This window comes from Mobula birostris, chromosome 2, assembly GCF_030028105.1.
Source record: "Mobula birostris isolate sMobBir1 chromosome 2, sMobBir1.hap1, whole genome shotgun sequence".
In the NCBI taxonomy this organism is placed as follows: Eukaryota; Metazoa; Chordata; class Chondrichthyes; order Myliobatiformes; family Myliobatidae; genus Mobula; species Mobula birostris.
In genome coordinates, this window is record NC_092371.1 from 93,559,198 (window position 1) to 93,573,612 (window position 14,415).

The window sequence follows — 14,415 nt, forward strand, 5'->3', positions numbered from 1 at the left end:
AACCTCTCCCGTCCTCATTAATGATGCAAAGATCATTGCCAGAGGCTTAGCAATCTCCTCCCTCGCTTCCCACAGTAACCTGGGGTATATTTCATCCGGTACCGGTGACTTATCCAACTTGATGCTTTCCAAAATCTCCAGCACATCCTCTTTCTTAAGATCTACTTCTCAAGCTTTTCAGTCTACTGCAAGTCATCTGTACAATAGCCAAGATCCTTTTCCGTAGTGAATACTGGAGCAAAGTATTCATTAAGTACCTCCGATATTTCCTTCAGTTCCATACACACTTTTCCATTGTCACACTTGATTGGTCCTATTCTCTCACGTCTTATCCTCTTGCTCTTCACATACTTGTAGAATGCCTTGGAGTTTTTGTTAATCAAAGACCTTCTCATGGCCCCTTCTGGCTCTCCTAATTTCATTCTTAAGCTCCTTCCTGCAAGCCTTATAATCTTCTAGGTTCCTGTCATTACCTAGTTTTTTAGAACCTTTCATAAGCTCTTCTTTTCTTCTTGACTGGATTTACAACAGCCTTTGTGCACCACGGATTTTGTACCATACCATCCTTTCCATGTCTCATTGGAATGTACCTATGCAGAACTCCACACAAATATCCCCTGAACATTTGCCATAGTTTTCTATACGTTTCCCTGAGAACATCTGTTTCCAATTTGTGCTTCCAAGTTCCTGCCTGATAGCCTTATAGTTCCCCTTATTCCAATTAAACGTTTCCCTATTTTGTCTGTTCCTATCCCTCTCCAATGCTATGGTAAAAGAGATAGAGTTGTGATCACTATCTCCAAAATGCTCTCCCACTGAGAGATCTGACACCTGACCAGGTTCATTTCCCATTACAGTACCAGATCAAGTACAGCCTCTCCTCTTGTAAGCTTATCTACATATTGTGTGAAGAAACCTTCCTGAACACACCTGACAAGCTCTACCCCATCTAAACCCCTCACTCTAGGGAGATGCCAATCAATATTTGGGAAATTAAAATTTCCCACCACAACAAACCTGCTATTATTACTCCTTTCCAGAATCTGTTTCCCTATCTGCTCCTCGATGTCCCTGTTACTATTGGGTGGTCTATAAGAAACACCCAGTAGAGTTATTGACCCCTTCCTATTCCTAACTTCCACCCACAGAGATTCCGTAGACAACCCCTCCATGACTTCCTCCTTTTCTGCATCTGTGACACTATCTCTGATCAACAGTGCCATACCTCCACCTCTTTTGCCTCCATCCTTGTTCTTTCTGAAACATCTAAAGCCTGGCACTTGAAGTAGCCATTCCCGTCCCTGCACCATCCAAGTCTCTATAATGGCCACAACATCATAGCTCCAAGTGCTGATCCACGCTCTAAGCTCATCCGCTTTATTCATGCTACTCCTTGCATTAAAATAGATACATCTCAAACCATCGGACCGAGCACATCCCTTCTCTATCACCTGCCTATCCTCCCTTTCACATTGTCTCCAAACTTTCTCTATTTGTGAGTCAACCTCCCTTCAGTTCAGTTCACTTAGGTTCCCACCTCCCAGCAATTCTAGTTTAAACTCTCCCCAATACTCTTAGCAAACCTTCCCACCAGGATATTGGTCCCCCTCGGATTCAAGTGCAACCTGTCCTTTTTGTACAGGTCATACCTGCCCCAAAAGAGATCTCAATGATCCAGAAATCTGAATCCCTGCCCCCTGCTCCAATCCCTCAGCCAGTCCAAAATCCCTCTGTTCCATCACACTGCCATTAACCCTGCATCCTGCCTTCAACAGCAAAGTATCAAAAACATGCTACATCGCACGTACTATTCCTAAAGGTACCTGTACATTTACAGGGAGTTGAACCAAGACTCCACCAGTTCTTTACTAATTGTTAATTACACTCCCCAGGATTCAAGAGGTCCTCTTCGGACTTGACAGCACATTCTACTGACACTGGAATGCCTTTGCTTCTCTGCAACACTTAGTTCCTTACCCATTCCTCTCCTTCCACCTCAGAGCCTTGATTGTTGGGGATTCATGTATGCAAGCCAGCTGCCTTTGAACCCTCCTCCTGTGACAAGGTAACTGGGAGCTCCACAGAACCAAGTTCAATCGCTTCCTGCCACTGTCGATGGGCTTGATTCCATCTTGCAAAACTCTACGATGTTTTTAACTAGGCAGCTGTCCAAAGATGTAATTCTCTACTCTTTTAGCTTACCTGGGGTTGGCCGACTCCAAGAGCTCCTGGTACAGGTGACTTGGTACTACCTTGTGCAAGCATTTGGCTGGTTCAGTAATATTCATTGTGCCAGAATGATTAACACAAAGGCAATCTGCTTTTTGTGTTGAGCTTGTGAATCATTAAATGATTTAACCTAAATACAGTTTGTCAGTAAATAAACTCTATAAATAAAGTCCACATTAATTTGATTGACACCATGATGATAACACAATTAGGAAAATTACACACTTAAGCTGTACAAATGCTGAGTGATATTTGCAGTTTATTTCCACTATACTCAAGCTATTGAACATCAAAACACTGCACAGAACAGTGATACTGATAGTCACTGATTACTAGAGTGCAGAGACCAGAGCCCCAGCAAGAGAAAGAAAGGGTGGGAGGGTGGGCCAGAAGAAAGAGTAAGAGAGCATGCATGAGAAAGGCATAAGGGGACACAGAAATGATCATTTGAGAAGAATTAGCAAACTTTTGAGGATAATGAGATCTTAATTTTAAATTAGAACATTAAAATTTGACACATTTAATATTTGGTAATGGGAAAAAATTAACTTGATGGCAACAAGGTAAAGCTGGCAACTACTGATTGTCAAAATTTAAAACAAGATCAAAGGATGCTCATTGGGGTTTCACCTTTCCAGGGCTGCAGGCAATATGGGGAGGTAAGATGGAGAGTGGGGTGTGTCCAGGGCAGAATGTGTTGGAGAAGAAAAGAAACAAACATAAAGGAAGGAAACACATGTGAACCAAATTGAAAATACAAGATGGGACTGAAGTGTCAAAGAAACAACGTAAGTTTTTTGGGCCTCGGAGATGTGAGAAGCATTAGTTTGTGTCAGCTATGGTTTCCAAGTGATGACATCAATAGCGATCTTAACAGCCTTTCTGACGGCCTCACTGGGGTCCTGGGCCATGCTCTCAAAAAGCGGCAGATGGTCTAGTAGTATCTTTCTGCCCTCGGGGGTTTCAGACATGGTGGTGATGGTTTTGATGACGTTCAGCCGAACCTTGCTTACTGGGTCGTTCAGCAGGATGAGCAAAGGGGGGATGATGTCAGCCTCCAGTGCTTTATACTTCCCTGTTGAAACACAGCACAGGCAGATCAGATTAGCTCATTATCAAACACACCAGTGTGCAATGAAATTCCTTGATTGTCCAAAGCCAGAGAATATATTGGTTTATTATTGTCGCAGTTACCGAGGTACAGTGAAAAACTTTCTTTTGCATGCCATCCATACCGATTGTGTTGACGCGTGGCCAAGTGGTTAAGGCATTCATCTAGCGATCTGAAGGTCGCTAGTTCAAGCCTTGGCTGAGGCAGCATGTTGTGTCCTTGAGCAAGGCACTTAATCACACATTGCTCTGCGACGACACCTGTGCCAAGCTGTATGGGTCCTAATGTCCTTCCCTTGGACAACATCAGTGGCGTGGAGAGGGGAGACTTGGGGCATGAGCAACTGCTGGTCTTCCATAAACCTTGCCCAGGCCTGCACCCTGGAAACCTTCCAAGGCGCAAATCCATGGTCTCATGAGACTAATGGATGCCTATAATACTGATTCCTTCATTACAGCAGCACATTGAGGTTGTACAAGGGAAAACAATAACAGAATGCAGAATAGAGTGCTACAGTTACAGAGAAAGTGCAGTGCAGGCAGGCAATGAGGTACAAGGCCATAGTGAGTTAGGGTGTTAGGCCAGAAGTCCATCTTATCACTGTTCAATAGCCCGAACAGATTAGATATGGCAAAGTTATTTCCCACGGTAGAGGAGTCTAGGACAAGAGGGCACAACTTCAGGACTGGAGGACATGTATCTAGAAAAGAAATTGCTTTAGACAGAGGGTGGTAACTCTGTGGAATTTGTTGCCACGAGTGGCCATGGAGGCCAAGTCATTGAGTGCATTTAAGGCAGAGATAGTCAGGGCATCAAAGGGTATGGGGAGAAGGCAGTGGAGTGGGGATGACTGGAAGAATTGGATCAGCCCATGATTGAATGGCGGAGCAGACTCAATGGGCCAAATGGTCTACTTCTGCTCCTATATCTTATGGTCTTATGGTCTTATTCAAGTGGGATAAAAACAGACCTTTGCACTCTGCCCCATGGAAGAGGGAATTTCCCAGGGTTGGGGTGATCTTTGATTATGCTGGCTGCTTTAACGAGGCAGTAAGAAGTGCAGACAGAGTCCATTGAGGGGACTTTGGTTTCCATGAAATGCTGAACTGTGTCAAGCAGTCTCAAGCAGAGCAGTTGCCGTGCCAAGATGGGATGCTTCCTATGCCACATTGATAAAAATTGGTGAGGATCAATGGAGACATGGCAAATTTCATTAGCCTGAAAGTACTGAGTACAGGAGTTGAGATGTTATGTTGAAGTTGAATACGATGTAGGTGAGGCTTAATTTGAAGCACTGTGTGTGCAGTTTTGGTCACCCACCATGGGAAAGATGTAAGTAAGATTGAAAGTGTACAGAGAAAATTTACAAGGATGTTGCTGGGACTGTAGGACCTGAGCTGTAAGGAAAGATTGAATAGGTTAGAACTTGATTCTCTAGAACATAGAAAATTGAAGGGAGACTTGATGGAAGTATATACAGCTTTGAGGTGTATAGATAGGGTATATACAAGCAGGCTTTATTCTATTGAGGTTGGGTGAGACTACAACTAGAAGTCATAGTTAAGAATGAAAGGTGAAAAGTTTAAGGGGTTACATGAGGGGAAACTTCTTCACTAAGGGGTAGTGAGAACGTGGAATGAGGTGCCAGCACAAGTTGGTGATGCGATTTCAATTTCAACATTTAAGAGAAGTTGGAGTAGGTTCATGGATGGGAGGGGTATGGTCTGGGTGCAGGTTGATGGGACCAGGCAGTTTAAATGGCTTGACACAGACTAGATGGGCCAAAGGGCCTTTCAGTGCTGCAGTTTTTGATGAGGACTTGAGGAAGTAGAGGTTTTGGTGAGCTGTCTTGCCTGTGACATCAATGTGGTTAGACCAGGACAGTCTATAGGTGACGCTCATTCCTAGTTACGTGAAACTCTCGGTGCTCTCCATCTTAGCACCATGGAGCACGTTCACAACCCTCTGCCCAGAAATCAAAAGCATTCTTTTGTTTTGTCGACATTGAGGGACATTATGTCACTAGGCTCTCGATCTCCTTCCTGTACTCTGACTTACTGTTATTTAACTATGTGGGTATCAGCATCAAACTGTAACAAGAGCAGAATATGGCCCCACAGTTATGAGTGTCCAAGGAGTGGAGCAGGCTGACTATACTGCCTTTTGGGGTAACAGTGTCAAGGATAATCACCTTCTTCCAGTAAGAAGGTGGGGTGTTTGAATGCAGCAGCCCCTCAGGTGTTTTTGTCCTTTTTTTATAATCACAAAACAATGCTGGACATTAAGAAGTTCAAGTACTGCAGGTCTACCCCACTGGTGAGCAGCTCGCTCGTAAAGGAGCTGGATGGTGTAGACTGTGTTACTACCTGCTACGGGAAGCCATCGGAGCCCGTGAGCGAAGACAGTGTGCAGTCTCACTGTGAGTGATTGTCTTGGATGTTTCTCTTGCGATCACAAGACCTTGTTGGACATTGATAATGTAAAATGCTGCAAGTCCATTTCCGTTGTTTACTGGTGAGTCAGGCGGTGGGGGAGCTGGGTGGCCTCGGTTGTAGTGAGGGCAGGGCCTCAAGCTACAGGCTTGCCTGTTGCTGCAGGGAGCCAGTGTGGCGCAGCACCCATGCTGGGTTGGGGGCTGGCCCGTCCCATCAGTGCTGTTCTTCAGTTTTCAATCGGTACAATGACATGCTGAGGACTACTGAGAACTGATAACACCCATGCATCATCAATTTGCAGGACGTGTCACTCAGGACTTGGGCTGTATTATATATTTCAAGTGTCACTATGTTTTACTACTACTTTTAATGTGCTATATGTGCTTTATGCTGTGTATGACTGTTGGTACTGTGTTTTGTTTGGCTGTATCCATGGGTATTCATGTATGGTTGAATGACAATTAAACATGAACTTGATATAAAGTCCTTTTAAGAGTCTGATAACAGCGGAAGAGAATCTGTCCAGTGTGAGAGAAATAAGAGTGACCACGGTGGGTGGGGTAAGGGGAATATCCCCGATAGGGTGAGTCCAATGGGTTAATAGTACAACCATTGGACAACCAGACATGCTATTAGGATGAGAAAGGGAAATAGACTCCAATATAATTGAAAATGAAGCCAAGTCTAGTCAGAGGGCAGGAGAAACGGAGTTGTAGGAAGGTACGATTGATAGACAGGATGAGGCATCTCAAAGTAAACACGAAAAGGCACAAGAAAAGACTCAAGCTGATGAAATAGTGATGGAGAACCAACTATTAAAGGAAGATGAAATTGAAGAAACTGAAGCTGAGGTAATAAGATCTTAGGAAGTCAGGAAACCTCCAGATAGACTGGCATAATAGTGTTGTGTGAGATATTTTACCTCCACTTACAAATGGATTGGAGGTCCTGTAATCACTTAATTCACTTGGATGCCATAAGGCGTATGCCTGAAAACTGTCAGAACATAAGTGTGAGGACAACTGTCACTGTTATTGAGTATGTGTTGTGTTATTAATAATGAGTTTGATAAGTGTCAAAGATTTACTAAGTCATGAGGACATGCCTGTTTTGGAGGGAGCAGAATGTAATTTTCTGCTTTAAGACCATGCTTTATTGTATCAATACAGTTATGCTGTTGCCCATTTTATTTTCTGCAGATTTTCTCAAAATGCAATCAATTAAAGGAACAAGTGTTCCTTTAATTACATTATACAATCACATATTTCGTTTTGCTGTTTAAAATAAAATAAAAATTAATTTGATTCATAAGGTAGGCTTGTTGAATTAGTCAATAGGTTGACTGTTAACATTTTGGCCAATAAGATGTCTCCCTGAGGAAAAACCATAAAGGGTAGCCATTTTCTAGTGAGAGCACAGGATGGAAGAAGTTTTGGGAAGGAAGAGGAATGGAAACAGACAACAGACATGGCAGAAGAGCATGGTGAAATGCTTAGAGAAATAGACCTGGAAGGACAGATGCAGATGTCAGAAAATCATGCAGATTATGGTTTCACAGGGTACATGGAGATAACTTTCAGTTAAACAGCTAGCTCATGACATTGGAGAAAGTTTGACACCTCTTTCCTTGGATGTTGCCTGGATATTTATTTACGTTTTGCTTGGACTGATTTCTCAGCACAGAACTACTATGGTAAGCCAACTGAAGCAAATTGGATGTATTATGTGGGAATGAGCTCCAGTGATTTCATGAACACTGTAGGTTAATGTGCGCACGCGCGCGTGCATGCATGTGTGTGTGTCGGTGTCTGTGTGAGTGTGTGTGTGTGTGTGTGTGTGTGTCTCTGTGTGCATGCATGTGATAAGCCTTTATTTTGTTTGTTATAGTTTAAAATACAGTACAATTTTAATGTAAGTTTATAATGGTGTGAGCTAAATTATTGCTTCCTGGCTAACATTAAATTTGCATGGTTGCCTATGGTATTCATACAGGTAGTTGTCCTATTTTCCTTCGGAAGAAACATTCAAACTTTTATGTTCTGTGGTTACCCAAATCAAATTCATCGTAAACCTGTTTATTTCCTGGTAATGGCCCTTTCATCATCATTCCCATGCATTGTAGAGCTATGCTGCTTTTAGTTTGTATTCACAGTAACGGCTAACTCATTGCGAGCCTATGGTAAGAGGGTTACATCAAATCAAAAGAAAAATTCCAAAACCTGTCAACTATTTACTAAAAATTAAAAACCAAAATTGTGAGGCTGATAAAGTATTCATCTTCTTTGTAATTACTACACTAACTTTCCTCATTAGCGATATGTTGATTTACCTTACCAACTCACTCTTTGTTGATGTAGGAAATCGGAGAATCACTTGCTTTCAATGAATTCATAAGAATAAATACCTGCTCTCTCTGTAAGGTCCAACAGTATGGTAGATTTTGAACAGAACAAACCAAAATGAAGACAAAAGAGCATTCAAGACAAGCCAGGGAAATGATAATAGAGAAGCACCAATCTGGGAAAGGGTACAAGACCAACTCAATGGCACTGAACATACATCAGAGCTCAGTGCAGTCCTTTGTAAAATCACAGCCACACTGCTTAGGTCAGGTTGCCCTTCTAAACTTAGTCACCAGGGAAGAATGGCACTTGTAAGAGAGGTGACTTGTCACAATGGCGGGGGCATAGGGAGCAAGGGTGGACCCAAATGCAAGACACATCTTGTGAGGTTACTTAGATTTAGTTTATTGTTCGATACCAGGAGAGCTAGGCAGGAGCAGGAGCAGCGAAATGGACAAGGACTCAGGACTACTACTAGGCTGGGACAAAGGGTCTGGGCTTGGACTCGGAATCAGCTCCCAGAACTAGAGGAGACATGAAGAGGCTAGGGTATGGACTCCGAGCCCGAGACTGGGCAAGGACCCAGTACTTGGGTCTTGCCTTGGGCTCGGACCCCAGAACCAGGCATGGACATGACATGGGCTAGGGAGAGGAGGAACATGGGAACACAGAGCCTCGGTCTCAGGAGAGCAGGTACCTGGGACCATGGACACATACACAGAACACAGAGTCGGGACTCCTCCTTGGGTTCAGGACATAGGGCCTGGGACTCACACACAGAACAGAGAGCCGGGACCCCTCCTTGGGTACAGGACATAGGGCCAGGGCTCATGACTCATGACCCCCCGCGGGGCAATGGCAAGACAGCCTGACCTATCCCACGGAGGCGAGGACAAGACATGACAAGACATGACTCCCTGTGGGGCAACGGCAAGATGGCCAGACTTACCCCCACGGAGGCGAGGACCAGACAAGACAAGACCAACACGAATGAACACCAGAGAGTACCTATCTAGCTCCGGTGATGGAACTAGACCGAAGTGCAGGCGGGGGCTGCAGACGAGGGCTAGAGGTGAGAGGGGCAGAGAAGGGATTCAGACAAGGGGGTAGGACAGGAATCACAGACCGCTAGGGCCAGGACTTGACTCAGAACTGGGAAGCCACCAGGGTCAGGAATTGACTTGGTGCTTGAATGCCGCCGGAGCCAGGACTTGACTTGGAGCTTGAATGCCGCCAGGGCCAGGACTTGACTTGGTGCTTGAATGCCGCCAGGGAAAGGACTTGACTTGGTGCTTGAATGCCGCCGGAGCCAGGACTTGACTTGGAGCTTGAATGCCGCCAGGGCAAGGACTTGACTTGGAGCCTCTGGGTAGTGGCGAGCTCTCGACTCGGCCCGGGAACAGTAGACAGCGGTTCTTGATTCCCTCGGCGGGTTAACTGACGAAGCCACCTTGATGAGGAAACTTTGCAGGCTCGCTTCGGCGAGGTAACTGGATTGCTCCGGTGAGGAAGGGCCAAATGCCGGCACTGGCTTCGGCAGAGACTAGGCTTGCTCCGGCCAGATGACATTGGCACACCGTACCTTGGATGACTTTGCAGATGCACCCGCACCGAACGGCTGAAAGCCGGAGTCTATAAACTACTGGTTCAGCCGAGTGTTAATTGCCTCTAATCACCAAAGTCGAGGGACATGGGAAAACAGGGAATCAACAGTCCGGATCGTAACATAAACAAGCTAAATTTAAAGGGACCCCGATCCGGACCATGACATGACTGTGATGTCAACAGTCACTTACTGAGCTGCAGCTGGAGGTAAACCCTAATCCTAAGCCTAACTCTAATGCATGGTTCCACAATCTACAAGGCCTTGCACAAAAAGATATTTAAAGAAGAGTAGCAAGGAAGAAGTCCTAGCTTATTCATACGAACTTTACAACGGCCTTTGTAAAGATGTGGAAGAAGGTCTTGAGCTTGGAAGAGACTAAAGTGGAACTCCTTGGCCTCAACACTAAGTGGCACATGTAGCATAAATCTTATACTACACATCAGGCAGGTAACACCATCACTACTGTAAGGTATGGTGGAGGTAGCATCATGCTGTGGGGATGGTTTTCAGCAGCAGGAATTGAAAAGCTTGTCAGAATTGATGGGAAAATGAATGCTGCTTAATAAAGACAGATGCTGGATTGCCTCTTGCCAGAAAGCTTGAACTGGGGAGGAGGTTGGTCTTTCAGCAGGACAACAACCCAAAGCACACTGCCAGAGCAACCGTAAAGAAAATTGATGTCCTTGAGTGGTCCAATCAGAGTCCTGACATTAACCCAATTGAACATCTCTGGCAAGACCTCAAGATTGCTGTCGAGTGCTGCTCCCCTAATAACCTGGCACAGCTTGAGCAATTTTGCTAGGAGGAATGAGCATATCTTGCTCCATCACATTGTGCAGAGCTAAAAGAGACATATCCAAAAAGACTGCTGGCTGTAATAGCTGCGAGAGGTGGTTCAGCTAATCACTGAACAAAGCGGAATGAATACTTTTGAACTGCTGACATTTCAGTTTTTGAATTTTTAGTTTTTCATACTTTACTATTTTCCCTGTTTTGGGGCTCTACTATGAAAAAAGAAGCATGTGACTCACAAATAAAAATTATCAGTTAAATTGACCAAAGTCTCCAGTTGTAATAGATATTTATGTGAACAAAGGGTTGAGGGCTGATACTTTTTCAAGGCACTGTACCTCATTCATGAAACATAGAAACATAGAAAACCTACAGCACAATACAGGCCTTTCAGCCCACAAAGCTGTGCCGAACTTTACCCATAGCCCTCTATTTTTCTAAGCTCCATGTAGCCATCCAGGAGTCTCTTGAAAGACCCTATCGTTTCTGCCTCCACCACTGCTGCTGGCAGCCCATTCCATGGACTCACCACTCTCTGCGTAAAAAAAACTTACTTCCAAGCACCTTAAAACTATGCCCTCTTGTGCTAGCCATTTAAACCCTGGGGAAAAGCCTCCGACTATCCACACGATCAATGCCTCCCATTACCTTGAACACCTCTATCAGGTCACCCCTCATCCTCTGTCGCTCCAAGGAGAAAAGGCCAAGTTCACTCAACCTATTCTCATAGGGCATCCTCCCCAATCCAGGCAACATCCTTGTAAATCTCCTCTGCACCCTTTCTATGGTTTCCACATCCTTTGCAAGGCAACCAGAATTGAGCACAGTACTCCAAGTGGGGTCTGATCAGAGAGCTATATAGCTGCAACATTACCTCTCGGCTCTTAAACTCAATCCCACGATTGATGAAGGCCAATGCACCATATGCCTTCTTAACCACAGAGTCACCCTGTGTAGCAGCTTTGAGTGTCCTATGGACTCGGACCCCAAGATCCCTCTGATCCTCCACACTGCCAAGAGTCTTACCATTAATATTATATTCTGCCATCATATTTGACCTACCAAAATTAAACACCTCACACTTACCTGGGTTGAACTCCATCTGCTACTTCTCAGCCCAGTTTTGCATCCTATCAATGTCCCTTTGTAACCTCTGACAGCCCTCCACACGATCCACAACACCCCCAACCTTTGTGTCATCAGGAAATTTACTAACCCCTCCCTCCACTTCCTCATCCAGGTCATTTATAAAAATCACAAACAGTAAAGGTCCCAGAACAGATCCCTGAGGCACACCATTGGTCACTGACCTCCATGCAGAATATGACCCGTCTACAACCACTCTTTGCCTTCTGTGGATAAGCTAGTTCTGGATCCACAAAGGAATGTCTCCATGGATCCCATGCCTCCTTACTTTCTCAATAAGCCTTGCAGGAGGTACCTTATCAAATGCCTTGCTGAAATCCATATACATTACATCTACGGCTCTACATTCATTAATGTGTTTAGTCACATCCTCAAAAAATTCAATCAGGCTCATAAGGCACGACCTGCCTTTGACAAAGCCATGCTGACTATTCCTAATCATATTATGCCTCTCCAAATGTTCATAAATCCTGCCCCTCAGGATCTTCTCCATCAACTTACCAACCACTGAAGTAAGACTCACTGGCCTATAATTTCCTGGGCTATCCCTACTCCCTTTCTTGAATAAGGGAACAACATCCACAACCCTCCAATCCTCCAGAACCTCTCCCATCCCCATTGATGATGCAAAGATCATTGCCAGAGGCTCAGCAATCTCCTCCCTCACTTCCCACAGTAGCCTGGTGTACATCCCATCTGGTCCCAGTGACTTATCCAACACGCTTTCCAAAAGCTCCAGCACATTCTCTTCCTTAATATCTACATGCTCAAGCTTTTCAGTCCACTGCAAATCAGCACTACAATCACCAAGATCCTTTTCCGTAGTGAATACTGAAGTAAAGTATTCATTAAGTACCTCTGCTATCTCCTCCGGTTCCATACACACTTTTCCACTGTCACACTTGATTGGTCCTATTCTCTCACACCTTATCCTCTTGCTCTTCACATACTTGTAGAATGCCTTGGGGTCTTCCTTAATCCTGTCTGCCAAGGCCTTATCATGGACTCTTCTGGCTCTCCTAATTTCATTCTTAAGCTCCTTCCTGCTAGACTTATAATCTTCTCGATTCCTAACATTACATAGTTTTTTGAACCTTTCGTAAGCTGTTCTTTTCTTCTTGACTGGATTTACAATGGCCTTTGAACATCACGGATCATGTACCCTACCATCCTTTCCCTGTCTCATTGGAACGTACCTATGCAGAAGTCCATGCAAATATTCCCTGAACATTTGCCATATTTCTTCCGTACGTTTCCCTGAGAACATTTATTTCCAATTTATGTTTCCAAGTTCCCGCCTGATAGCCTCATATTTCCCCTTAGTCCAATTAAACATTTCCCTAACTTGTCTGTTCCTATCCCTCTCCAATGCTATGGTAATGGATATAGAATTGTGATCACTATCTCCAAAATGCTCTCCTACTGACACCTAACCAGGTTCATTTCCCAATACCAGATCATGTACAGCCTCTCCTCTTGTAGGCTTATCTATATATTGTGTCAAGAAACCTTCCTGAGCACACCTAACAAATTCTACCCCATCTAAACCCCTCACTCTACGGAGATGCCAATTAATATTTGGGTAATTAAAATCTCCCACCACAACAACCCTGTTATTATTACTCCTTTCCAGAATCTGTCTCCCTATCTGCTCCTCAAAGTCCCTGTAAGTATTGGGTGGTCTATAAAAAACACCCTGTAGAGTTATTGACCCCTTCCTGTTCCTAATTTCCACCCACAGAGACTCTGTAGACAACCCCTCCATAACTTCCTCCTTTTCTGCAGCTGTGATCTCTGATCAACAGTGCCACACCCCCATTCCTGCCCCTGAGCCATCCAAATCTCTGTAATGGCCACAACATCATAGCTCCAAGTGCTGATTCACGCTCTAAGTTCATCCGCTTTGTTCATAATACTCCTTGCACTAAAATAGACACATCTCAAACCATCGGTCTGAATGCATCCCTTCTCTATCACCTGCCTATCTTCCCTCTTGCATGTGTTGCCATTGGCGAGCCTAGAGTTGATACTGAAGATCAAAGTGTGTAGATTGATCAGAAGTCCTTTATCGAAGCCCAAAGTTCAATTGCAGGTCAAGAAGCCGAGACCCGATGACCAGAGCCCTGAGCCTGCGAATCTCTGCAAGACCACTGGAGAAGTCAAAGGCCCAGTGTCTCTGAATGCACATTTCCACTGCAGGCTGGGCGTGGGAGACAGCCTGTCCTGGGTTTTGTATGTGTGTCGATGGCTAGGTCCCTGCGAGGGAGGAATGAGACTTGTTTCACTGTGGTGCTTGGTAGGTTCTGTGCTCTTCTGCCAAGCGTTGTGAGCTTGCTATATCGGTGCTAGAATGTGTGCTGGCACTTGTGGGCTGCTCCCAGCACACCCTCAGGTGTGTTGATTGTTAGTGCTGTGACGGGGTCCTGAATTACCCCTATGAACTGTGCTTTTGAAAAGAGAGAGAGAGAGGTGCCCAACACAAACACCTTGTTAAAAAGAGAGAGAAAGAAAGAAAGAGAGAGGCAAAGACTGCTCACAGCATGTTTATACTTTCTACAAGGACGCTGCCCGCTTGGAAATTCTTACAGAGAGGGAAGGGAGGAGCTGTTTGAGAGACAGTTAGTATTCAGCAGGGGGAGATAAATAGAAGGTCAGATGATAGACCTGGAGGCATATGGTTTTGGACACTGAATGAGCTTTGTTGTGCCCCACAGAAAAGGTGGGTTTTGGAGGATCGATCAGGTGGATCGATCA

General features: G+C 44.7%; 1 protein-coding gene across 1 annotated transcript in view; it reads right to left on the reverse strand.

The window, feature by feature from the left end:
• Nucleotides 1-2,488: 2,488 nt before the first annotated feature.
• Nucleotides 2,489-14,415, reverse strand: part of rsph14 (radial spoke head 14 homolog) — a 786,151-nt gene continuing 774,224 nt past the window's right edge. The window contains exon 6 of the mRNA XM_072245220.1: nt 2,489-3,304. Coding sequence (XP_072101321.1) covers nt 3,066-3,304 — 239 coding nt within the window. The 3' untranslated portion in view covers nt 2,489-3,065. The remainder of the gene's footprint in view (nt 3,305-14,415) is intronic.